The 27,951-nt window shown below is 39.6% G+C and overlaps 1 protein-coding gene across 1 annotated transcript; it reads right to left on the bottom strand.

The window, feature by feature from the left end:
- Positions 1-32: 32 nt before the first annotated feature.
- On the bottom strand, positions 33-26,550 carry col8a1b (collagen, type VIII, alpha 1b). Its single transcript, XM_067398557.1, has 3 exons — positions 26,454-26,550; positions 2,378-2,666; positions 33-1,942 (listed from the first exon to the last, which is right to left on the bottom strand). The coding sequence occupies exons 2-3, from the start codon at positions 2,661-2,663 to the stop codon at positions 33-35; spliced, it is 2,196 nt and encodes a 731-aa protein (XP_067254658.1). The 5' UTR covers positions 2,664-2,666; positions 26,454-26,550.
- Between the last annotated feature and the right edge of the window lie 1,401 nt (positions 26,551-27,951).

The following is a 27,951-nucleotide window of genomic DNA, read 5'->3' as shown; positions in this document are numbered from 1 at the left end:
TTAATTTTATATAGGTGACTTTTTTCACATATTCACATGGGATATAACAAATACCCAGAGAATGATGAGTGGACGTATGGACCAGCATAAAGTCCTGCAGCTTGGTCTGATGGTAACTGAACATGAACAGTGTCTCCAACTTGTAAGGGCAGCACTGCACTCCCTGATGCCTGATCCAGGTAACTTTTTTTGTATTCATCATATGTATACATTATTGGTTCATTGTTCCTGTATAAAGCCACCCATACATTGTTTCCTTTGCAATTAACATGGTAGACAAAGTAGTAAATTCCAGGTATTTTGCAAGTGAATATGCCGGTTTGAGAGTTGTAATTCTGGTTGCCATTATGCAAAATCTTGTTGAAGACAACAGGTTGCCCAACTGGAGGGAATGGGGTTGTCAGCTGAGCTGTAAATGCTGGCATCTCTAGGCCATTCCTACCAATAATGGCTCCTCCAGGCTTTTCTTTCTTATAACCACTTTTTGCCCCATCTAACCCAGGACCTGTCTCGGGAAGGATTTGCCCGAATAATTGAGATTGAGCAGGAGGTCCAGGTAGGCCAGGTGGGCCAGGAGGACCAGGTATTCCAGGTTGACCTGGGCGCCCACCCATTCCAGGTATACCAGGAGGACCTATTGGGCCTGGAAGCCCTGGTTTTCCCTCACCTGGCATTCCTGGTTTTCCTGGTGGGCCATATTCCCCTTTTGGGCCTGGTAGACCAGGTGGGCCTATTGGTCCTGATGGACCCATTAATCCTGGGATTCCCATAGGCCCTGGATTACCTTTCTGTCCTGGAAATCCACCTTCTCCTTTTACACCAGGCTTCCCAGGGGCTCCAGGTAGGCCAGGTAAGCCTTTGTGTCCATTTTCACCTTTAGGTCCTAAGGAACCAGGTAAGCCTCTAGGTCCTTGTTGCCCCAATTCTCCTGGGAATCCTGGCTGGCCTGGATGTCCTGGGGGTCCTGGTTCACCTTTTTGACCCAGTTGTCCTTTAGGTCCTACTGCACCGCCCTCTCCTTTTGAACCAGGGAAACCAATGCCTCCAGGGGGTCCCATCAGACCTGGAGGACCTGGGAGGCCACTTGGCCCTGGCGGTCCAATCATTCCATTAAGGCCACCATGACCCATTTCACCTTTTGGGCCTTGAGGGCCAGGCAAACCACCATGCCCCTTTTCACCTTTAGGGCCAGGATATCCAGGCTTGCCAAACCCAGGCAAGCCTGGGCCCCCAGGTAAACCAGAAGGACCTGGTTCACCCCTTCCACCTGGGAGACCCGGTTTCCCTGGAAAACCATCCAAACCGGGCTTTCCAAAGCCTGGTTGTCCTGGTGGTCCTATTTGTCCTCTCTCCCCTGGGACTCCTGCCAATCCTGGTTCTCCAGGTGCACCAGGTTTACCTTGCCCTCCAGGAGCCCCAGGTAGTCCATTCAGTCCTGGCTTGCCAACTCCTGGTAGTCCTATTTGACCTGGTGGTCCTGGAAGTCCAGAAGGTCCCTTTACACCTGGCAGTCCTGGGAAACCAATTCCATTCTCACCTTTTGGCCCTGGGAGGCCAGGGATCCCAGGGAATCCCTTTTGTCCAGGTTCTCCACGAGGACCAGGTTGTCCTGGAAGTCCTTGTCCACCTGGTTTTGCCACACCTGGTAGGCCATGTGGTCCTGGATGACCTGGAGGTCCTGGCATTCCTATCGGCCCTTCACCACCAACTGGCCCCAACTCACCCTTTGGTCCTGGTAAACCTATACCACCAGGTTTTCCTGGCAAACCTGGCATTCCTGGCTTTCCAACTCCAGGGAGTCCTGGTGGACCTTGAGGACCAGGTTTACCTCCAGGTCCTGGGATGCCATGGCCAGGAAGTCCGGGAGGTCCCTGTGGCCCTGGAGGTCCCATTGGACCAGTCTCACCAGGAGGACCTTTCTCTCCTCTTGGAATAGTTTCACCTGAAAAGAGTACAGAAACACTCACACAGATTATTTGCATGTCTGGATGTTAAAATGAATGGATAATAAGTAAATTAATGTATTTCTGGATTCTTGGATCATATTATATACAGTGTATATATATTTAACCTAATGAATTAATACAGTAGAGCTAAAATTAGATTAAACAGAAATTTACTATGAATAAACTACACAAAAAAGACACACCCACCCTCCTGGAGAAAAAAAAAAATTGGAGGACAGGTGTTTTGAAAAGGTTCACCCATCAAAAAGACTGAAAAATATCTTTGTCAGTTACCATTTGTCAGCATTACCTTCACAGTTCATTAAAATGAATTTTTAAAAGTAACAATATTCCAACTAATCTCTAAATGAATATGACATCATGAAAGCTGCACACAAAATTATTAAAAAAGAATTAGCAAAAATACCAACCTTTTCCTACAGTGGGTTTACCCATGTGCATGGGTATCTGTGGACGTTCTTTTCCATACTGAGGAAGCAAGGGCATCTCATTTCCATATGGCATGTGTGGCATTTCCTTTCCATGGTAATGGTTTTGGGGTATCCCCTCATTGCCATGTGACAGGAGAGGTAACTGAGGCAGAGGCTGTTGGGGCAGTGGCTTGTGTCCATAAAATGCCCCCGCGTGGATATGATGTAGCAGACACAAGTGCTCCACCAGTACAAACAAGTGGGCAGAGAGGAGAGGCCCAGCCATGTCCTGTGGAATGGAGAATAGGAAAGAATTTTAACTTCTTTAAAGTCGGGTAACTTGCTGGCGCGTTTTGCAGGATTTTTTTTCACATTGCAGCAAAACAGACATAAAATACTCCGTCATTTTTTGTCATAGAGACATAAGTAATATATCAATTGAAACTATAGAATATCTTCTTTTATTTGTGTACACTCAGAGTAAAAACAAAATGTGCTTTTTGTAAAATAAAGAAAACTAACATGATGCGTGATCTGTCGTCTCCCTCTGAACGAAGTCCAATCTGATAGTTCTCAGAAAATGAAGTGTAACTTAGTGAATACTAATGACACAAAAATTAGACTTATGTCTAAAGAAACATTGAAATGTCAGGTTTTAAATCGACATTCATGTTTCAAGTTTTAAATCGACATGTCATGTTTCATAATCGATCGGTGAAAGTCAAATCGAAAACAAAAAATCTCTGTTTTTGTAATCTGTATGAAAAGAGACACAAGTCAGACGCCCGTGATTCAGCTCATTATCCGCTAATGCGGCCACGCCCATGGAGGGAGTGCTTTTCTGAGGCAAATTCTGAGGCAACACATACATACATCGGGCCCTATAATACACCCGGCGCAATGCGACGCAAGGCGCAGCGCAAGTGTGTTTGCTAGTTTGCGTCCGGCGCCGTTCGCGTTTTCCCGTTCAGCGCTAGTAAATGCATTTGCGCCAGTTAGTGCGCCCATGGGCGTGCTGGTCTAAAAAAGAGGTGTGTTCAGGTGCATTGCCGGTGCATTGCTATTTTAAGGAGCTGAAAATAGACTGCGCCATAGACCAACTCAAACCTGGTCTAAAGTCTAAAGTCAGTGGCGCAATATTTTTTTGTTAGAGTGCGTTGGTAGAAACTGCACCTCTGGGCGCGTCCACAGTGCGCGTTGACTTTGCTTATTACACACAGGGATGCGCATCACACAAACATGCCAAATATTAAAAACAAAAGGATTACAGTGTAAAAGAATATTATTGTGTAGGCTACATAAATATAAAAATGTAATGATGAATAGTCATTGTGTGTATTAGAATTAGGATACCTATTTTCAATTTAGCCTATTACTACTTATAATGATGAACGAAACTGGCTAATTAATTGAACAATCTTGCCAATACACACACATATTAACTGACTGATCGCGCAGAGCTATTTGAAAGCCTGCATCCAACGCAGACGACTGAAAGATTGACTGGCCACTTAACAGGTAATTTCAGCAAAACATCACTCGTTGAACTCCTCAGTTGAATCGGTGTGTTTAATAAGTCAGTGTATTTTATAATGTTATATGTTATATAATATATAATTATATAATATATATAATGTTATATCCTGCTTGTCCCGTAGATGATCTGCTCGCGCGCTTTAACTTCGCGCACGAGCAGATCAGTTTCTTCGCTTGAAAAGCGTTCAGCTTTTCCGCCAACAAATTCCGGCATGTAAATAGCAATCCGCCATGGCGCGAGTGCATCTCGCTCTTAAAGGGAATGGGAGATGACACTCTGATTGGTTTATTGAACGTTACGCCCATTACTCATTAAGAGAATAGGGACAACCCATTTCAAAAATGCGCCCCGGCGCACGGACCGTTTTTCCGTCGTTAAAATAGCAAAAGTGGATTTGGACACACCCTGAGTGCACCTGCGCCATGCGCTTTACACTTTGCGTTTAGATCGTTAAAATAGGGCCCATGGTCTCAATCATGCATTTATTGTCTTCAAAAGTGTTTATCTGGATGTTAAAGCCATGGTTAGCGACCTCTAGAAGACATGCCGTTAGTTCCTGGTTCCTGTTCTTCTTTAGATGAATTTATGGGCTAAATGTGCACATAGGGCCCTCCGGCTGCAAGAATGAATTGAAAACACGGTATCCAGCGTTCATAGTGATGACAATAATATTGAATAAATATTACTCCTCTGTATAGAAAACTGACATAAACATATGAGAATCCATCAATATTTCTCCAAATGTGCATGCTTTCAAGCTAAAAGCCTATATGAAATGCCAAAGAGGTAATATAATTGTTCAGACACTTTGCATCACAGAAATACATTATATTTTAAAGTATATAATAGAATACCATTATTTTAAATTGTAATAATATTCCACAGTATTGCTGTTTTTTCTGTATGTTTGATATACACCATGATGAGCTTGAGACACAATCACAGAGGGTTTTTTCACAGCCTACCTGACTGAAAGGCCTCATTATTACGCAGCTCATTAGAGGTATTTTATGCAAATCTTTTGTCTTCTCAGGTGTAAATGACCCATTATTCATGATGATTCACGCCTCCACGCAAACTGTGTTTCTTGACAAAAAGTGTCTTACAAAAACTAAATTAATATATTGTTTTATATGAAGGAGTAGGCAGGATCATTTTTACATAATTTTGAAGCAAAAACTCTAGTCTACAACCTCCAATACCCAGAAGTCTTGTGAACACAGATTTAATATACTTTTTTGGCCTTATTTCAGTGACTTAAGTTTTTTGTTTTTTCAATAACCACGCATAAACGTTATTCCTTCAAAAACACAAACGTACATAGATGTTCCTCACATATTATGGTAGCCTAGGTTGTGCTGAATACAGTGTAATGACACTTGTGTCATTAATATGTTTATGAACAACTGAAAAAAGAACAAATGTCAGGGCATGTCAAAACTTCTCCAGGCCCCAAATCAGCCTCAGACTTCAGAGGGTTAACAGTCTTGGGAAAACACAAAAAAGGTATCAGTAAGGGCCCACACCAAAATGTAGTGAAAGCAATTCTATGCCTTGCTCAAGCAGCACATTGTTGTAGCAAATCAGTTCAAAAGGGAAATATGAATAATTAATCATAACTCGTTATAAATAATCATCAATATTTGGATCATTTAATCGAATTTACTTAATGTTGAATTAATGTAAACAATTAATCTGTCCGTCCAGCGAACAGTCTCAGTATTAATCGTCGATCATCTCTTCAGAAAGGATATTTTCCGTGGCCACAGGAAAATAACTCTTTCTTAGCATGTAGCTGTGATCAAATCATTAAATTGACACTGGTTTATAGGCAGATCAGAATCAACTCGCAAGAATGTGCACAAAAGTTTTAACTAAATCACGAACACATAACTTAACTAAAGTTGGCCTGGTGAGGTCTGACGTGAACTGCAATCAGTAGAATCAGCAAGAGCCAGGAGGGAACTTTGTGTTGGCATTTGAGCTCCACAAGAGGTCACACCTTTGAGTTTGGGCTTGACCATTAAGAAAGGTGCAATTTCCAAGTGGGAAAGTTGCTTTGTTTGAAAGTGAACTCATTTGCATGAGAGGAGTAAGCTTGCAGTTTGTGTCCATTTATACTCTGATAAATGTAACAAACACACAATGCATTCCATGAGATGGTGATGTCCACCAAAGTGTGAGTCATTGAACAACGAGTGTTTTGATATGAGACACCACCTAGATGGGTTACATTATCTAGTAGTTCTATCATCAGGCATGCATAATATACAATAAAAAATATAAATATGGTCGAATATAAAGAACAATATACAGACAGTATGTACACAAAATGCATGTTTATTTTTGTTTTGTTTTTTTTGTTTTGTTTTGTTTTTTTGTTTGTTTTTCCATGATTTTTCAATGAATTAGTGGAAAATACTCCATTTCTATGGGACATGTCTGTTTCTTGTAGACTGTACTTTCCTGAGCAGGCACTGTCTCCCAAGTGTCTTTGAAATGTATGAGGGGAGCAAAATGTGATAGTTCTTAGTGGGGAACCCAGACATCACAGAGTCTGCATGGGTCAGGGGTTGTGAAGATTAACTTTTACAACTGTGTGTTTGATCCAGTTCGATCCAGTCATTACAATCCACCCTTTTGCACATTGTTGTCCATCCTGTAGACAACATCAAGTGATGATGAAGATGCAGGAAGATCAGACAGACCTGGAATGCAGGGCTGGAGGTTGTGGTGGTTTCCCTGGCTTCTGGCATAGCTGGTAGCAAGGTTCAGGTCTCTGAGTTTGCTCAGCAGGTGTCGATGTAGCAGGTGCCTTGACAGTGTCACCTGTTGTCCTGATGCCAGTTGGTTGTTTGTGGATGCAGGAAGTGGTTATGGGAGTTGTAATGTGAAGAGAGTTTCAGACTGACCTAGTGCTGATGGCAGAAGGGCAGCAGGTGTTTGTAGCCTCTGCTCTCAGTCAGAAGAAGTCTGAAGTTTGCAGTGGGGTGGCACCGACTTGAGCTGGTCTGAGTGGTGTGTGAGCGGTCAGAAGCTTGTGCTCTTCAGTACTCCTCAGGTAAGTACTGTTCAAGGAGCTCTCTTACTAGTGTTAGAAGCTCATGTAGGTCCGATGCAGGCGTGTCCAGTCGTCTTTGTGCAGCCTCTGAATGGCCGCTGGGTGAAGGGCTTGGAGGAAGATGTTGTTGCAGCCTGCTGTTGGAGATCCTTTTCCTTTCTGATTTCCTCTTATTTTTATTTCATTTTTGTTTTATTTGTTACCCTTATAGTAACAATCTGTGGAAAGAATCATCAGTATTTTGAGTAATAGTTTGACTACATGTACCAGTTCAGTCATCAGTTGAAGCAGCTTACAGCCGTCAACAAAGATACACAAACCCCTTATTTGCGTTCACCAAACTAGCTGCCCCACATCAGCTATTCACACCTTACAGTGACCTCTGTATGAACTTGCATTTGCCTTTGCCATCTCTCTCCTGTGTTCTCACATGCGTGCCAGTATATCTCAGACATCCAGCCTTGCCACCCAGGACCCCCCTGGAGACCTGGCAGAGCAGTGTGATGGACATCCTTCAGCGCAAAACAGCCAACAACCTGCAATGGAAGAGAAAGGAACAGCGAGATGGCAACACAAGCGGACACCCGACACCCAGTCTGAGCCATAAAGTGCTGACCAACATCATCTTCTCCTTGGCCCATGCTCTTATGTGCCTCCGACATGAGGTAAATGAACTAGCGCTGCAAGTCACAGAGTTCCACAGAGAACCAACCCCTGCACAGAAGGCACAGGACAGATGCAAGGACCCTGACTGAGTTGAAGGAGATCACCAGTCTTCAAGAGGCCCTGACAGCTACTGAGAACAGAGAGCAGCTGGATAACACCAAACAAGACCTGAAAAGAGTTTTTTTTTTTTTTACACCAAGAACTGTTTGAACTTAAAGAGAGATATGCTAAAGCTGAGGCCCTTGAAGGCCATCTGTGTGCAGCCAGAGCTGAATTCCAAACAATGAATCAGCAATTTGGCAGCATTAGAGACAAGCTCGATGTAGTCCAAAGAGAATCGAACACTCCAACTGCAAATGGACCCTACAAGAAAAATTTATCCAGCTAAACAAATGCAAGCTCCACCAGCCCTGCATAAAGGGGGGAGAAGCCAAAGCCCTCTGCTTAACACTTCAACAGCCAGTTTCCTGAGAGCCTCTGCAACTGCAGAAGGGAAAGGTTTCATTCAGACAATCCCTGAAACGACACATGAAGTGACACTCAAAGACCGCATGCTAATGGCCAGACACATCTCTGCATTCACATCAGAGCTTGCAGGAGACCACAATGTCCACACTTACCTGCGAGACATCGAATTCCACCTGCAGTTTTTGAACAGTGTAAAGCACCAAGATAGACTCTTTCTGCTCTGGATCACATCCAGCCAGAGTTGCAACACTTTCTGGCTCTGCATCCAGGAAACCTCCAATCAGACTAGCAGGAGCTGAAACAAGCCATCATAAAGGAATTCTCAGACCTAGAAGTCTGAAAGCGGACTGAGAGCTGACTTAGACACCAAGCAGGGTAGATCTGAAAGTCCCTATGTCACTACCACAGACACAGTCGAACTGGGATGGAAGGAGGACACCAGCTTCAAGAACCTTTTCTACCGAAACCAGTTAGTCACCTTTTAGACAGTGCAGCCTGCCCCCACGCAATGCCCATTCAACAACTGCGTGACCAGACACAGAAAGCCTAGCATTGTTCGGGAAGCAGACACACTCTGTCAGTTTAAATCTAGAATAAATACACATCTCTTTAACCTGGCATACACATAACACATTATCAATTTATATTTTCACATCCATTAAAGGATTGTTAGGTTGCATAAATGATGTCAGCTGGAACTGGGAACACTTCCTATAACACCCAATATACTCCTCACATCATATGAAGAATGGCATCTGCGCTAAGATTAGTCTCTCTGTTTATCCCAATGTTTACCGTAGTCAGCCGGATCCGGGCTGTATCCAAATCAGATAGAGGACCTGTGCCTAGACACGACCACAACGCATCCCTAGCTTTCTCCATTTTTGTCACCTGATGGAGTTTGGGTTCCTTGCCACGGTTGATATTCAACAATATTTTTGATCTGCCTGCATTGACACCATTAAATGCAAAGAGAGCTGGACGATGAGATCCCTGTTTTCTCCAGAGCAGCTGTATAGATAAATGAACTAAATAAATAACTAATGATTTTTACAACAAAATTAATCAATACTGAACTTACTGAAGCTGGACAATGACACAATTTTCTTCTAGAGCTGCTGAGCAGCCAAAATTATTTTCCTTTTAAATTAATTTTAAAGCTGCTTTGACACAATCTGCATTGTAAAAAGTGCTATAATAAATATAAGTGACTTGACTTTAATGAACACAAGACCCCCTCAGAAAGGGTTCTTAAAACCTTATTGACATTGAACTGCAAAACCCAGAAGTCAAAGTGGGCACCAGAAGGCACCCAGCATGGCCACAATGCAAGACCCCTCTACAAAAAGTTCCTAGTCAGCATAGGGCATAACACTTTTTAAAAACATGTGTTGGTGAAAACGTGTTCACAGAAAAGCAAGAGTCTGCATCAGTAAAATTTGATGCCCTCCTCATGATGCCCTCCTCAGATCCCTCCTCATGGATCTGAAACAGAAGGTAAACAACCTCACAAAACAGATCACAGAGACCTGCAAGGATCAGAGATGTCCCCAAAACCTCACAGACCAGCTAGAGACTAAGGCTTAAACCGGAAACAAAAGACTTCAAAAGGCTCTGACAGCAGCTAAACAATGAGAGCAGCTTGACAGAGCAATCCCAGGACCAGCACAGAACTGTCACCATGGCAACAGCCCAGATACCAGCAAAGCCACTGGGAGAAGCCATGGGAGGCAGCACCCTCACCCCGCAAACACCACAGGACGACCAATAGCGGTCGACAACAACATCCTCCTTCACACCCTTCACAGGTGTCAATCGGAGACTGCACAAGGACAGCTGGACACGCTTCCCTTAGAGTTACAGGGGCTGCTGGCACAAGCAAAATGGCTCCCCGAACAGGACTCACCAGAGGAGTACGGCGAAGGACAAGCTTCTGACAGCTCAAGCAAGTTTAAGTCGGCACTTCCACAAAAGCAGAGTAACACTCCAACCTTCAGACTTCTTGTGACTTCTTGTTAGCAGAGGATAACAACCACCTGCTGCCCCCCTGCCACCAACACTAGGTCAGTCTAAAACCATCTTCATGCTGCACAGACTCCTAACCACTTCCTGTATCCACAAGCAAACACCTGCCCCAAATGAACTGACTTCAGGTTAACTCAACTGCTGCCTCAACACCTGCTGCACAAACTGAGAGACCTGAACTTGGCTACTGTCTTCTACATCATCTGCAGTGGAACGACGACCACTCTGGGAGACAAACAACCAGAGCCCACCAAGGCTTTCCAGCCACAAGAAAGACCTATAGCCTTAAAACAGACTTTCCAGCACTAATTTATAGACTAACTGATCTATAAATGAACATGGATCCCAGGACATTGTGTACTGTCTTTTGTGTGGTATTTTGTTTTATACATATTTTATGAGTGAACTACTAGTTAGTGTAACCCCACCCATATCATGTTTCCTTCCTAATTAATGCTCATTTAACGACTCACACTTTAGTGTATGTCACCTTCTCATAGAATGCAGAGATCTAAACGCAAAGTGTAAAGCGCAAAGTGTAAAGCGCACGGCGCAGGTGCACTCAGGGCGTGTCCAAATCCACGTTTGCTATTTCAACGACGGAAAAACGGTCCATGTGCCGGGGCGCATTTTTGAAATGGGTTGTCCCTATTCTCTTAATGAGTAATGGGCGTAACGTTCAATAAACCAATCAGAGTGTCATCTCCCATTCCCTTTAAGAGCAAGATGCGCTCGCGCCATGGCGGATTGCTATTTACATGGTGGAATTTGTTGGCGGAAAAGCTTTTCAAGCGAAGAAACCGATCTGCTCGTGTGCAAAGTTAAAGCGGGCTTGCAAATGCAGGCTTTCAAATAGCTCCGCACGATGAGTCAGCATTGCGCCAGGTGTATTATAGGGCCCCTAGAGTCAAACTGAAAGTTTGTCACCATTTCAAACGCAGAAGTAATCGATTGCAACTTCAACACCATTGTTTCACGGAATCAACAAGACCGTTAAGAACAACAGACTGCTTCCACTGCAAAGGCCATGCAAGTATCAAATATTTTACCTAAACAGAGGTTTAGGATAAGCAGTAAAATCCTCTTAATCAGGTATTTTGAAATCAGTGGTAGCATCATCTTCATTTACAGAGCATAACAGCCCTCTCTCCGATGCAGTGATCGACATCTGATCCTCAGCTGGAGCCCCGAATGAAACACTAGGTTTCCCGTTTTTTTATTAGAAGTACCAGCCATCCCATCCAGAAACTGCACAGCTTGCGATGCGCTAGAGGGGTGAGGGGCCCACGAAGGTTGGTTTCTTGGGGAGGAAGCCCTCACCGTAATCATCAGGTCACCCAAGCCATTCGCCGAAGTAGCCCCCTCCTGGTGGCCAGGAAGGGAACTAGATCGAGGAATAGGTGAGGAGACTCCACCTCATATGAGGCACTCAAGTCTTGACCAAATGTCTAGAGTGGCCCATGAAGCACTGGGTTACCATGACAACTGGCAGCTCGACAGCACATGACACACTGAGCACTCAAGCCTTCATGCGAAAGGCAAGACGAACAACATGCCGACGTGGTCATGTTCCCAAGAGAACATGAGCTACCTACGAACACAGTCTCAGCATGCTTATGCCCAGGCATGTGAGACCGTGATCGTGGCCATCAATGAGGATAGGAAACAACCGCTTTCAGAAACACACGGGTGGAATGACGTCTTTAAAAAGACACAGTGTCTGACCTGTGTAATGCTCTTTTAGGGAAATTAGCTGTCTTTTTAGTGCTGAAGGGCAAAGGGGAAATGGCTGCAGCAACACTGGCAGGGATTTGGTGCAGCCTGCAGTGTGTACACACTCTCATTGAAGACAAACTCTCTCTGAAGTCTCTCTTAAGGCAGGAACACACCAAGCCGACAGTCGGCCATCGGGCAGTTTTTGTTTGTCGGTCAACTAAGTTTTCTCAGTGTGTTCCGCACCGTCGGTTGAAGTTGGTCCTCGTCAGCTTTTTTTCGGCCGATTCGACATGTTGAATCAGCATCTGAGCTCGTCGGTCCATTGGTCCATCTGATCATTGGCTGTTCAGATACTGCCACTTGCTGGTACGGAAAAGCTTTTCATCTTACGCAGGTGCAGAATGGACGCACTACTTTGCCGTCGGCTGTTGAGCATAGGTTTGGTGTGTCAGGACAACTTCGGACCCAGACGCTGCCGACGTGAGCCAACCCTGCAGTCTGCTTTCATCGCCACTACCTCGTTGGCGTCAGCTTGGTATGTTCCTGCTTTTAGAGATCGCACCCATGCTGCAGCGCCGTCACACCAACAAAGAGCAAAGAGGCTTCTTACCTTAAGAACCAGCTCTTTTTAACTCACTCTTAGATCAGAAGAGCAAACCAGATGAACGGCTCGGCTCTAAAGCAAAAAGCTGAATATGTGTTGCACCTGCTGCCAATTTATACCCACGCTGCAGGGCGTGGCAGTAAGATGCAAATATCGCATGCCAATATCCATTGGCTCATTTAGTTAACACTTGAAGTAAATTGATCTCTAATAAATTAGTAAATAAATTGGGTAGTTTTACTTGCCTTGAAACACGGAAGCCCAAACTTAAAGTCCCCCTGTAGTTAATAATTTTATCCCTTAAAACTAATTTTTGATCACCAAAATATTTAAATGTTTTTTCCTGTGAAAAAAAAAAAATCTTCATGCCTTAGAATAGCTTGAATGTAACTCTACACCCTTGCCTCATTAAGTATATGCAGATCAATGAATATGCAAATTAGCCCTGCTTCCACTCGCTCACACCAGCTCAGAGATACACACAGTCAACTTACTGAGGTAAACACTGCACAGTGGTACTGCTCTTTACAACATCAGGCACATAACGGTAATTAATATGATTAGCCTTTTGCTTGACTATGTTATCAAACAGCTAATACTGTGTTGCAAATGTTAAACAAACCACGTTCTCGTTCACCATGTCAGAGTCAGACAGCTGCCTTCTAACAATCAGTATCCTTACAAACACTTTGAACAACTCAGAACATCGGTGAAGAAAGGCATATTGTTCATTAAAACATCGTAATGTTCAACTATTTACAATATTTACATCATTGAAGCCAATTACAGGCATATCCAATGAGCGCATCAACACAATGTCCAATTAGAGGTGTTTACAAATCCGCTCAACAGTGCTCAACGCATCACATTTTTAAAATTTCAGTACCAATTTGGTACCAAAGTGAGTACTTTTGACAACTCTAACAAGAGGTCTTAAATCAGTGCACTTTTGCTATGAAAAATTACTATATAAATGTACTGATATGTACCTCGTAATTTAAAAAAAAGCTGTTATGTGTTTGTACACTATTATTACAAAAAGCTACGCAGAGAATGTTTTCGCTAAATTGCTCCCAAACGTAAGATTGTTGCCTATCATAATAGTAGAATAAGCACCCCTTAGTTCTAAAATACTTACAGCAATTTATTAATTTTCCTGGTTGTTAACAGTTTATCCCCCAAACTTTACATATTGTTCCCTTATACCTACTAGAGGTTGAATGACTTCGGATTTTATAAAGTTGACATTTAGTGACAAGTGATGAACAAATAAGCCTGAACCTTGAGTTGACAGCTGAGACACGAACGAGTTGCCTTGTGCACAGCTATGGCATATGACACAGCGCTGCCCATGTGGCTATTGCTTCTACATAACACCTCATTTTTATCAGTTCTTGACTTTGGGTTGTTATATTTTGCACAGATTTCTGCTAGTTCTAAATCAGACACAGATAAAGCAGCACAGTAAGGATTCCATTTATATGAATGATTTAGTGAGAGAGTGACTGCATGTGTGAATTATTTCTACCTGGCAACGTCTCTCTACTAATAGTGTAGCTGTGGATTTTAGTTACAAAGAAATACACTGATCAGCCATAACATTATGACCACCTTCCTAATATGTGTTGGTCTTTTGCTGCCAAAACAGCCCTGACCCGTCGAAGCATGGACTCCATATACCCCTGAAGGTGTGCTGTGGTATCTGGCACCAAGATGTTAGCAGCAGATCCTTTTAGTCCTGTAAGTTGTGAGGTGGGGCCTCCATGGATCAGACTTGTTTGTTCAACACATCACACAGATGCTCGATTGGATTGAGATCTGGGGAATTTGGAGGCCAAGTCAACTCCTCAAACTCCTTGTTGTGCGCCTTAAAACATTCTGAACCATTTTTGCTTTGTGTAACATCCAAATGGATGGCAGGACTCAAGGTTTCCCAGCAAAACATTGCCCAAAGTATCACCCTGCCTCCGCTGGCTTGCCTTCTTCCCATAGTGTTCCCCAGGTAAGCGACGCACACGCACCCTGTCATCGACGTGATGTAAAAGAAAATATGATTCATCAGACCAGGCCACCTTCTTCCATTGTTCTGTGGTCCAGTTCTGATGCTCATGTGCCCACTGTTGGCACTTTCAGCGGTGGAAAGGGATCAGCATGGGCACCCTGACTGGTCTGCAGCCATGCAGCCCCATATGCAACAAACTGCGATGCACTGTGTATTCTGACACCTTTCTATCAGAACCAACATTAATTTCTTGAGCAATTTGAGCTACAGCAGCTCATCTGTTGGATCCGTCCACACGGGCCAGCCTTCGCTCCCCAATGAGCCTTGGCTGCCCATGGCCTATGGCATCAACTCTGAGGACAAAATGTTCACTTGCTGCCTAATATATCCCACCCACTAGAAGGTGCCGTGAATAAGAGATAATCAGAGTTATTCACTTCACCTGTCAGTGCTCATAATTTTATGCCTGATCGGTGTATATGCCTGAACAATACAAAAAAAGAGAGATTAAAAAGAGAGATTTTGTTTGAAGTAATTAGATTAGATTAGATTAGATAAACTTTATTATCCCGAAGGAAATTTGTCTTGGACACATGCCAAACCAGTGACTGCTTAAATAAATAACTTAATACATACATACAAACATTACAATACATACATATACACACAATATCTGTGATTAACTCACAATTATCATCGACCAACCAATTGCATACTGCTCATCTTACGACACACTTCTAATCAGTAAAATTCATAAAATATACATGAACATCTTGACAAAGGGGCACTATAGGGGCAGACCTCTCACTGACTTGTCATTTAAAGCTTTAATAGACAAGGGGACAAAGGAGTTCTTAAAACGGTTAAGCCTGCACTGAGGGACTCTAAAACGTCTTCCCGAGGGAAGAAGCTGGTACTCAGGGTGGAGGACATGACTTGGATCTGAGATTATTTTCTGGGCTTGTCTAATAATAATTTCATTATAGACAGCCTGAAGTGTAGGATGCTGTCTAACTCCCATAATTTTCATGGCTGTCTGTGTTAGCCGTGTGATCTGGGCTTTCAGCTGTACACTAAGGTTACCAAACCAGGCTGAAATGCCATACCGCAAAAGGCTCTCAATTACAGCATGATAGAAAAGAAGCAACACTGTCTGATTAACGCCAAAGGCCCTTAATCTACGTAAAAAATATAATTGTTGTTGAACCCTACAACAGATGTTTTCTACCTGAGCACTCCTTGTCAATTTGTTATCAATATATATGCCCAGATATCTATAGGAGTCAACCTGAACTATATACTGATCATTAATAATACATTTATACGACCACTAGAGGTCAGCAACTGCCCACAAAACAGATATGAACACTATTTCTTATGCCACTATTCACTGTTTTGCATTAAGTGTTTTGTTCAGAAAAAAAACATAAATCTTAAAACATCATAAATTATTAAACAGATAATACCAATAAAGCACAAAATGTAGACTGCCATAATGTGATGTCATTTTTACCAAGTCCCAAGTTATACAATGCACAAAAGAGGCCCACATATCGTCAAGCTCTCATTTTTTTAGAACACTATGGCACAAACAACTTGATTTAGTTCTTACTTTTTTGTTCATTCTTTCTGCTGCTTGAGAGCCACGTCCTTTCAGGTATGTCCTGAAACTCTGATAAATGAAACCCAGCCACTCAGTTACAGAGCGTAGCCGTTTTAGCACCCAGCCGACAGCTGTGCTAAAATCTAAAACGTGAGCCTAAACGAAAGCCGACCCCAGAGTGGAGGGGGCGTCCTGTTTGATTGAGAGCAGAAAAAAATCTTAAAAGTTGGAATGCTTTTTACGGAATCAGTTTTTGATTCTAATACATTCAGACATATTGGGATCAGTGTGTGGGTGGGATGCCAGAGCTTTGATTCTCTTTTGTGAGGTACTGTAAACAGAGATCTTGATTGATCTAGCATGAATAGAATGAAAAGACTAAGTAACACATAAACCATTTTTTTCGGATGCTTTCAGCCAGGTTGATTGTGACTCCAAAGATACTTTCCATCTCTTCCACATATCTTAATCTTCTTCAGTATCATCTGTTACTCTTCAGTTTCTCTCAGGAAGAGTGCACACCTTTTTAAGGCACATAATTAGAAACCTTATTTAATCATGTGAAAGAGTATTTAATATATGCATTAACAACAATAATGAATAAGAAAATATACTCTATCCTAAAAGACCATTCAGTATTTCAGTATGGATGACAAGGATTGACACTTATACACTATTAAAATTGATAAATAAATGACCTTTTCAAATATATATTTTAAATTCTTTGCACTTTATGAAAAATGCTTTTAAAATGTATTTACAAATGTATCATTTTTTTGCAACAATTTAAAAAAATGAACTTGACAGTTGATTTAAATTAATAAATAATTTATCTAAATATTTACTCAAAAGACAATTGATTCTTTAATCATATTTTTAAGTGACATTCCTATTTATTGCAACCTTTGACATTCATTCCCTTATTCAGTTATTAGCACCGAACCCAACCCAGACACTTCATTCCACAGGAATGATTTTCATTCCTCAGGCTTCTCAAATTTATAGTTCCAGCCAGAGATTTGTTTTCAGAGGATTTTGTGTCATTCTTAGTGCTGACTACATTCAGCCTAGAACTGTAACTTTCGAAAAACAACTCTTTCTCTGTATTCGACAAGATTGGCAAGTCAAAGTGAACTACTGTCCAATGTCCTCTACATCCAAAAGTCTCGTTCCATCTGAACATTACTGCTGGCCATGTTTGTAAAGTGACATAGAATATCATAATCAATAGCTCTCATTTGCATCCACGACACCCACACAGCATAAATCACAAATGAGGTGCCGAAAAAATCTCAAGAGAAGCATTTCAGGAGAGGTCAGGGGGGAAAAACATGGCTCATAAAAGCTTCTGTTCATTCTGAACCCAATAACTGTGTTCACAACCATGCCCAGTCAAATCTCCAGGATTATTTATCGAATTCACAAGGCCAAAACAAGCATCTCACGTTGTTCCCTCTGGCCTACATCACATGTTCAATGATGCCAGAAAAATCTGTAGTACAGATTTTGGTGCAGGAGCCAATGGTCAAACGAGAAATATGTTGACAGGCGAGGGTCAAAACCACAAGGACTAGCATGACGGAACAACAGCAACCCTACACATCCACTGCAGAAAGCAGGAACCAATGTTTTCCTCCACTCTTTTTGGCCAAAATGTACAACCGCAGCATTTGTCTGCTTGGTTTCATGCCACAGCTCTGTTATCGCCCTGCCCCGATTCTAATATAATCAAATTTCCATTCCTACTTTTCTGACTGCTTCCAGATGTGCACATCAATTCGCAATAAACAAACAAAGAAGAGCATGCTGGGTGTCAACCATATAGTTGATGCTGGCATGATAAGAAGGTTATATGCTCAGCCTTACATTATTTTGGCATATTCACCTCTGAATCCTTTGCTTTTGGTTTCTGTGTCCAATTTACAGCAAAACATTTAACATAGACGTGTTAGTTTAAAATTGTTACAAAATAAAAAGTTTGTTTGATTCATTTTTATAAAACACAATAAAATTCTGATAATTTTAAGAGCAACTTAGGAGGCGCGACACAAGTGTTTTTGCTATAGTTTCAGCCCAATGCAGTTATCATTTTCACGTCCTGCACCACGTTGTTTAAATAGCAAATGCATTTAATCCATTTGTGCGCCCATGAGCGTGCTGGTCTCAAAACAAGGTGTGTTCAGGCACATTGTTGGTGCATTGCTATTTTGAGGCAACTGAAATAGACTACGCCATTGACCAACTGAAACCTGGTCTAAAGTCAATGCCGCTATATATATATATATATATATATATATATATATATATATATATTATATATATATATATATATATATATATATATATATATATATATATATATATATATATATATATATATATATATATATATATATTGTTATTTAAAGAGCACGTTAGTAATATGTGCCTGTGGGCGGGTGTACAATGCGTGTACACTCTGCTTATTACACACATAGGGATGTGCAGCAGCACACAAACAAGACAAATATTAAAAATAAAAGGACTACAATGTAAAAGGTTATTATTGCGTGCATAAAGATAAAATGGAATCTGGCTTTTGCCGTAGATGGTCTGCTCACGCGTTTTAACCTGATCTGTTCAGCATTCAGTTTTTCTGCTCACAAATTCCACCATGTAAATAGCAAATCTGTCATGGTGCAACTGCTACTGGCTTTTAAAAGGAATTTGAGATGAGACTTTGATTGGTTTATTGCACGTTACACTCAAAAACACACCCATTACTCATTAAGAGAATAGGGAGAACCCTTTTAGACCATACACCAGGCGCGCCAAACATTTTCCCATCCTTAAACTAGCAAAAGTGGATTCGGACACGCCCTAAGTGCACTTGCGCTGTGCAGTTTAGTCAATGAACTTAGATTGCTAAAATAGGGCCCTTAAAGTTTGTGTACAAAAGTTAGTCCAAATGTTTTGGGGACCTGCTCTGGGGGCTCATCTGGGATCTAAACCTAGTCCTTTTTGTACTGAGACACTTCCAGAGTTCCCATGTTCAAATAAAACCTGTAAACATCAGAATATTAAAGATGTCTGACCTGCAATGTAGGGAGCACTGTTACACATCTTCTGAAAGAGTACAAAATCTCCAGATGAAAACAGGTAAAGAAGCAGAAGAAACAAGTGATAAATGCATTGCTTATACAAGTTAACTTTAAAAAAAAAAAAAAAAAAAACTATTTCCTCAGCTTTTTTTATTAAACTTACCAACATGCATGTTCAGATATTTATACAACAAAATATCCTGGGGCCATGAAAGTTTTGTGAACATTTGCTCGCTGGCAACTTTATTAAAAATAAAATTCATTTTTCTTTTTATACATTTTTCTTTATGCTTTCCTCTAAAATATGCATTGTGAATGTGAAGAGTGTAAAACTTACAAGCAAATCTAGCAAGATCAAATCATCTTAACAGAAACAAAAAGTATAAATAAGTTTGAATTCACATACATTATGTGACACAACTGGAAATCTCTATAAAATTATCCAGTTCATTACAAATGAATGGAAAGGCTATGGAAAAGTAATGGAAATTCATGAGCCAAAAAGGCAACCCTGCACTTTTCCCTAAGGGTTGTTCAGGAGTGATGGAATAAAATAATAAATAATAAAATAACCAGAAGACACTTTGGACAAAAAGCATCTAGCATACTAAATAAACCAAATGAGATGCTATTTATTTTTAAATAGTGATTATAATTGTAGCTAAATATAGCGCAAGAAAAACAAAGGTCATAGGTTCAGTTCCCAGGGAATGTATGAACTGATAAAATCCTTAAATACAATGTACAGTAAGTTGCTTCGGATAAAAGTGTCTGCAAAATGCATAAATGTAAAAGTAAGGCAGGGCAGGGGTTCTCTCTGCCCTTGAGATCCACTTTCCTGCAGAGTTTAGCTCCAACGCTAATGAAACACACCTGAACAAGCTAATTAAGTTCTTCAGGATTAATAAGCAGGTGAGTTTGATCAAGGTTGGAGCTAAACTCTACAGGAAAGTGGACCTCAGAACTGAGAATCCCTGGTTTAGGTTGTTCCATAATGCTGGCAAATGATGATGATGATGATGATGCAGTGTTTTGGAGTTTCTCTTTCGGATCTGGCTACTGAATTTGAACAACCTTAAGAAGCTTTACAGTCAGCATGAACGTGATAATGAGGTGCCGACAGTATACAGCAGAAGATGCCAAAAGACACACTCACCCACCCACACACACACACCACTCCGTGTTCCCACCCTACCAATTACTACAAGTCTTGCTTTCTCTGGAAATGGGAAGACTGAGAGAGAGTTTCAAGACATTTCTCCCATGAAACATATAGCTACAATTCTCACACACAAATTTACCTACACCCTTAAAAATAAATGTTCTTTACTGGCATTTATGACTACATGAAGAACCTTTCCATAGAATCCATGGAACCTTTCAACTGCACACAAGGTTTTTGGTTTTTTTTTATAGTGGAAAAAGGTTCTGTAGAATCTTAAAAATGTTCTTTACACTAAGAAAGCTAGTTAAAAATACTACTATCTAACCCAAAATATAACCCTACTCCTTGTATTTTTATAATGAATTAACTCATAAGTAACACAATATTAACTAGACATCATACTGATATTCAGTACTCGTTCTGGTATGATATTGCTGAGGTTGAGTTGCAGTTATTCCTCAGGACAGCGGAATGCAGAATCAGCTGACAGAACGGACCACGAGCCAAAACAGCTGCCTGCTGTAAAACACGTTCTCTCTCTCACTCACTAACTCACACTTCTCTCCCAGGTAGAAGGGAAGATTTTCATGTAACCATAGGTTTTAGTCTATGGGGATTAAGAGATTTTGGGCAGTTTATGAACCATTATGAGATAGCAGAAAGCCACTCTGTTTCCTCCATATAAAAATGGAATGGATGCGATTTGTGCATGAAAAATTCAAGAAAAATACTTACTTTTTTAACATTTCCTTTGGAAAGATCTTTCAAGAAAATCATATTTTTTTTCCATCTCTGGCAATTGTTACCAAAACTTATTTTCATACCAGACAGACTCTGGCAGGACGCTTAGATTCTTGTATGATAAGTCAAATGCTGTAATAAAATAAAAACATAAAATCCAATTCTCTTTCAAAGCATGTTCTGTGGACTGAGCATTCAGATCGATTGTGGCCTATATCAACAAGCGAAATATGAGGCCAAGGGTTTTAAAGGGGTAAAACACAAAAACATATTTTATATTGGAATTATTTTAATATCATTAATATATTCCTATAGTTTTTATTCATAGTTTTAATTAGCTTTTATTTTTATATTTTCCATTTTCATTTTAAATTCAGTTCAATTTTCAATAATGTTGCTGTTTTTGTTGTTGTTGTTGTCTTTATAGGATTTGATTGAGTTTTATTATTTACTTTTAGTACTTTTCAACTTAAACTAAACAAAAATGAGAAATGTTGCCTCGCATCTAACTAAAATAAAATAAATATACTTTTTTATATATTTTATTGTATTTCAGTTTTTATTTTGTTTCAAGTAACAACTTTTTTCACTCATGTAGGTTGATACTTCAAGTTGTGCATTGGTTGGGATGACAAAAAATGTTAAGCTCATGAATATTAATTAGGTTCTGCACAAATATTATTATTTAATGTTTTAACAAATAAATAGTATATGTGTGTGTATATATGTACTGATCCTGCTCAATTCCAAGTCAAAACTCAAATGTAAATGATAAAATCATGATTAGAAATGAAAGAAAAAAAAACTAAACAAATGAAACAACAATCTCAATAGCTCATTAATTATACATACAAAATGGATTGTCCAGTTCAATTTCTCTCATTAGCCTAATAGTAATGTTTTTATTTTGGTGTGGACATCGTAAATGACACTGATAACTAACACTGATGATAATTTTATTTTATTTTTTTTATTTTTTTCTGTGTCAGATTTCTGGGCTTTTCCAGTTTTTTAAAGGAAAGTACACATAATTAATGCATACATTTTTGATTAGCCCCGAGCCTTTTCAGCCTTGCAAATATGTGGCGTCTTAGAAACCAAATCTATGCACAGAGCCAAACCTCCCTTTAAACAGAGAACTGTTGGTCCGCCACATTTTGGTGTTCTCGTTTCAGTACAAAGCTGATTTGACATGAGAAACTACTGCCAGGGAAGACCTGTAATTCTATAGTCTACGATGGAGAAGATTTGTACGGTACACAGCTTTTGGCCTTCGGATAGAGGTCAGTACAATAGCTGCATTCATAATCCAAACTACAGTAGTAAAAAGAAATAGTTTTTTTCCAAATAATATGCATCACATAATTGGAATGAAGCGATCCAATCCACCCAAAATCCTACAAAATATCCAGCAAGACTTGCCTTTCTTTTATTTCTTTTGTTTCCTATTTGTGTAAGAGTGCATGGCTTCCATTCAGATCAACATCAAAGTTCTAAAACAATCTGTTAATAGCTGGAGGAATCTAAGGGAGGAATATTCACAGGTCAGGCTATGTCTGCGACTGTTTAATGAATCAGGCTGCTCAAGAAAGTTCCAAATAATGGAAGAAAGGGAGACAGCAGGGTTGTGAGGTTCATAGGGTTGTTGCATGGAGATTAAAGATGCTCCGCAGCAAAACAACTCTGAGAACAGAGAACTAATTCTTATTAAGAACTGGTTCCATTTGGTTCCAAAAAGCAAAACAAAAACACCAGAAGCAAATGATTGAATCTAATGATTCACTCACTGACCAAATCAGAATCGTTTAGAAGGGTTCTTCACTGAACTCAAAATGTGTTGAAAAACCTCACTACGTGTACTTAAAGGATTAGTCCACTTTTAAATAAACTTTTCCTGATAATTTACTCACCCCCATGTCATCCAAGATGTCCATGTCTTTCTTTCTTCAGTCGAAAAGAAATTAAAGTTTTTGATGAAAACATTCCAGGATTCAGTTCAAGATTTATGGTTAAAACTTTTTTCAAAAATTTTTTTCAGAAAATGAGTTTGACTATGATTTCACTAGATAAGACCCTTATTTCTCATCTGGGATCGTGTTGAACAATTTGAAGCTGCAATGAGACTAATTTTGACCTTCAACTGTTTGGTGCCCATTGAAGTCCACTATATGGAAAAAAAATCCTGGAATGTATTCATCAAAAACCTTAATTTCTTTTCGACTGAAGAAAGAAAGACATGGACATCTTGGATGACATGGGGGTGAGTAAATTATCAGGAAAATTTATTTAAAAGTGGACTAATCCTTTAACTCTTTTCCCGCCATTGATGGAATTTTCTGGCTTTCTGTGTTTTGACAGTTATACAGTAAGGGGCGCTATTCCACATCTTTTGAAGAGTAGAGAGTAGAGAATCTCCTGATCAAAAACACAGGCAAAAAAGGAGCAGAAACAAGCAATAAAAGCATTGCTTATGCATGTTATTGTCTTTGAAAAAACATGATTTTCTCAGCTTTTTGTTAAAATTTTTTGCTTTTTTTAAAATTAAAATTACCCACATTCAAGTGTTGATAAAAATGCATGAAGCTAGATTATTTATTTATTTATTTATTTTAAAGGAGAGGCTCTGTTCTTTCTTTTGATATATAGCATGTTCAGATATTCATATAACAAAATATTCTAGGGACCATGAAAGTTTTGTGAAAATGATGAAAAATGCTGGCAGTGGCTGGCAACTTTAAAAAAAAAAAAAAAAAAAAAAAAAAATGCTGGTGAGAAAAGAGATATTTTTCATAAAATCCGATGGCTCAGTGAGGCCTCTTTCAAAACACTGCTTCATGAAGCTTTAAAGCTTTATGAATCTTTTGTTTCGAATCAGTGGTTCGGAGCATGTATCAAACTGCCAAAGTCATGCCCCCCAGTGGTGAACCATTGAAATTTTGATACCCTTATGACGTAACAAAGCCTCATTTATTGAAATCACGTGACTTTGACAGTTTGATACACACTCTGAACCACTGATTCGAAACAAAAAGATTCGTAAAGCTTTGTTTTGAAGCAGTGTTTTGAAATCGCTCATCATTGGATATTGTTGAATAAAGTCGTTATTTTTTTATTTTTTTTTGGCACACAAAAAGTGTTCTCGTCGCTTCATAACATTAAGGTTGAACCACTGTAGTCACATGAACTGTTTTAAATACGTCTTTAGTAGCTTTCTGGCCACTGAAAGTGTAAATTGTCTTGCTGTCAATGGAGGCCTCACTGAGCCATCGGATTTTATCAAAAATAGCTTAATTTGTGTTCCAAGGATGAATGAAGGTCTTACGGGTGTGGAAAGACATGAGTGGGAGTAATTAATGACAGAATTTTCATTTTTGGGTGAACTAACCCTTTAAGGCTTGTTAGACTTATTCAAACTGGTTGTTCACATAATAATGTGTTAAATAAACACATTCAGAAAAGTTTTCTTGTAATAAATGGAAATTTGTACTTTAATTTTGAATATTTAACAAAGATACTTTTGTTTTTGTTTAGTATATTTGTGTTTATATTATATATATATATATATCTTTATACAGTTTGCAATAAAAAAATAGTAAATAGAATCTAATATTGAAATTATCTTCAAGACAGAATTTGAGGAATATCAATAAATTGCTTCCTTGAAAATACTGTAATAAATATAATCACTAAGGATCATCAAACTAATCAAATATTACAATTATTATTACAAACACAATCTCTACAGATATCAAAACATCTTCTTGGTTGAATTGCATTGACAGTTTAAAGGGTTAGTTCACCCAAAAATGAAAAATTCTGTCAACATTTACTTTCTTTTTGGATGAACTCTTGAGAGCTTTCTGTCCTTCCACAGACAGCTACGTAACTGACACTTTGATGCTTCAAAAAGTCCATAATTTTTATTCATATTGATCAGCGAACATAAACAGAAACTCAACCGAACTTGCTTGATGCACAAGAACAAACCTCTTGCGGATGCTCAAACGTGCTGTGTAACACACGAGAATGAACCTCATTGGTTCCCACACATCAAGCAAACATGCTTGAGCTTCCATTTACCACAACTGATGTGTGAGTTGATAAATGTTTATATGTGAATAAAAGACTAAATTCAATCTGTTCATCATATAAAGTGATTGTGTCTCTTCAGAAAATTTTGACTAAACCACTCAATTCATATGGATTAGTTTTACGATCTCTTTATGAACTTTTTGAAGCGTTAAACTATCAGTTGCGTAGCTGTCAATGGAGACACAAACTTCTCTCAGATTTCATCATAAAGATCTTTATTCTGAAGAAGAGCGAAAGTCTCACGGGCTTGGGACAACCTGAGTGTGAGTAATTAATGACAGAATTTTCATTTTTGGGTGAACTACGGAGTGGAAAAAAACTGCATTTTTGCAATCCATCTGGACCAGAGAATAGGATCAAGAGGGAAAGGGAGGGAAGGAAGAACGGTTGCCAAGCACCACAGCTTTGCCTCAGTGTCCAGAGCTGGTCGTGTGCCCACAGGAATGGATCTTCTGAACCCTGGAGACATAACATCCAGCACTGATCGCTGTAGGAAGCAGGGAAAAATCACACACAGCCGCCCTCCGGCTCACAGCCATGCCCAGAGCCAGGAAAATCAAAGTGAAACTAAAGTGAATGTGGCTCTAGAAATATACAAACCCTTGAGCAGAGCTGGATAAAGACTCTTGCACAACAGCAGGTGTGGTGTGCAGCAGGATATGAGTTAGATTGAATCGGGTTATGAATCCACACTTCATATTCAATCCAAAATCAAATCAAAATTTTTAAAAGGATTGGACAGCCTCTTGGGTTTCTTATTAGTAAAGATATAAAATAAATATAAATAAAATATATTTAAAAATGAAAAAAAAAAATGAAATGTTTGTTTATAATCAATATAAACAATCATCTGGATTTCCATGAATTTTCTGTGACTTTTCCAGTTGTTTGTGACTGGAAAAATAATTTTTGTGTACTCAAAAAGAACACTTGCCAATCAAATATTTCACACCCAAGGATAACTAAAAATAAATAAATAAATAAATAAATATTGATATTTCCATAATTTTTCATATTTTATTAAATACCCAAACTTTTTTTCAGGCCTTAGAAATCACAATTTTAAAACGCTTTACTATTTACAGGGTATTCCAGACAATGGAAACCCTTACTCCACAATCTAGACAAATTCAAGATGATGGATAACCAAAAAAATGAACAAGCTGCATCATGATCAGACAAGAAACATCTATCATGAACTGATATTACTTTCCTTTGCATGTAAACTCCCATTCAGACCAATATCGATACTTAAAGCAATTTCATTTTATCATATTTTTACAACATGCATTACATATGTACTGTACAGCACTCACCTCTCTCTCTCTCTCTCTCTCTCTTTCTCTCCTGGCCTCTCTCTGTCTCTGCCTTCTGTTTATCTCTTTCACTCTGAGTGAGAAGTGAAGGACGGCGATCCAGAAGACAGAAGGAGAAACGTAGTAGAGATTTTAGGCAGCATGGTTTCCACTTTTATGAGCAGGTAGGAGGGGCAAGGCAACTCCTCAAAGGAGGTGGGCAGAGGGAAAAAGAAAAAGGGAGAAAAACGTTCACATAAGCCTCCACCCTGGGTGTTGATGCAGTAGCTATTTGGTTCAGTTATGACATTTACCCAGAGTAGCCTAATATATTTAATTACTTAAGCTATTTAAATGCTTTGTATTTTTTCAAAGGAACAACAACTACTGAAAAAGAAACTACACATGAATTAAATTATCCCCAAAATTTGTAATTTCAGGACTGTATGATTGTATTTATGTAATACATGGTGCTGGTAAACACATTCAAGATTGGAATAGAGAGGAGGGGCATTCATATACTGACAAAGTGATCTGAAGTAATTTATTATTAATGAGATGCTGATTTTTCCAATCTGAACCACTGATTTGAAACAAAAGATTTGTAAAGCTTCGAAGCAGTGTTTTGAAATCAGCCATCACTAGATATTGTTGAAAAGTCATTATTTAGTTTTTTTGGCACACAAAAAGTATTCTAGTCGCTTTATAACATTAAGGTTGAACCACTGTAGTCACATGAACTGTTTTAAATATGTCTTTAGTACCTTTCTGGGCACTGAAAGTGTAAATTAACTCACTGGCAATAAAGGCCTCACTGAACCATCGGATTTCATCAAAAATATCTTAATTTGTGAGGGTCTTACAGGTGTAGAACGACATGAGGGTGAGTAATAAATAACATAGTTTTTGTTTTTAAGTGTTTCAGTAAATGATTCAATGACTCACTCATAGTCACTTTTTGCACTCCTGAATGAATTAGAACCTGTTCAGTGAAGGATTCGTGACTGTGGCTTAATTCGAAATAGCATATAGTAGCCTACCATACTATTTCTGCCATATAAAGATAGTCTGTGGCAGTAAAAGAAAGACTGGTATGCTGATTAATTCAGTTAGTCTTTTTTTTTTTCTGAATTAATAATAATTACTCATTTTATTCAGATTCTGTCTCACTTATAAAGACAGTCCTTTGTTGCGACCTACTGGTGTTATAAAGTAACCTACAGAAACATTGCACATCCCCACATCACACTTACACTATATTGCCAAAAGTTTTAGGATGCCTGCCTTTACGTGCACATGAATTTTAATGAAATCCCATTCTTAATCTGTAGGGTTTAATATGGAGTTGGCCCACCCTTTGCAGGTATAACAGCCTCAACTCTTCTGAAAAGGCTTTCCACAAGGTTTAGGAGTCTGTTTATGGGAATTTTTGCCCATTCTTCTGGAAGCACATTTGTAAGATCAGGCACTGATGTTGGACGAGAAGGCCTGGCTCGCAGTTTCCGCTCTAATTCATCCA

This window comes from Chanodichthys erythropterus, chromosome 10, assembly GCF_024489055.1.
Source record: "Chanodichthys erythropterus isolate Z2021 chromosome 10, ASM2448905v1, whole genome shotgun sequence".
NCBI lineage: Eukaryota > Metazoa > Chordata > Actinopteri > Cypriniformes > Xenocyprididae > Chanodichthys > Chanodichthys erythropterus.
Note: the sequence above shows the minus strand (reverse complement) of the source record. Positions and strands in the feature narration are given on the sequence as shown.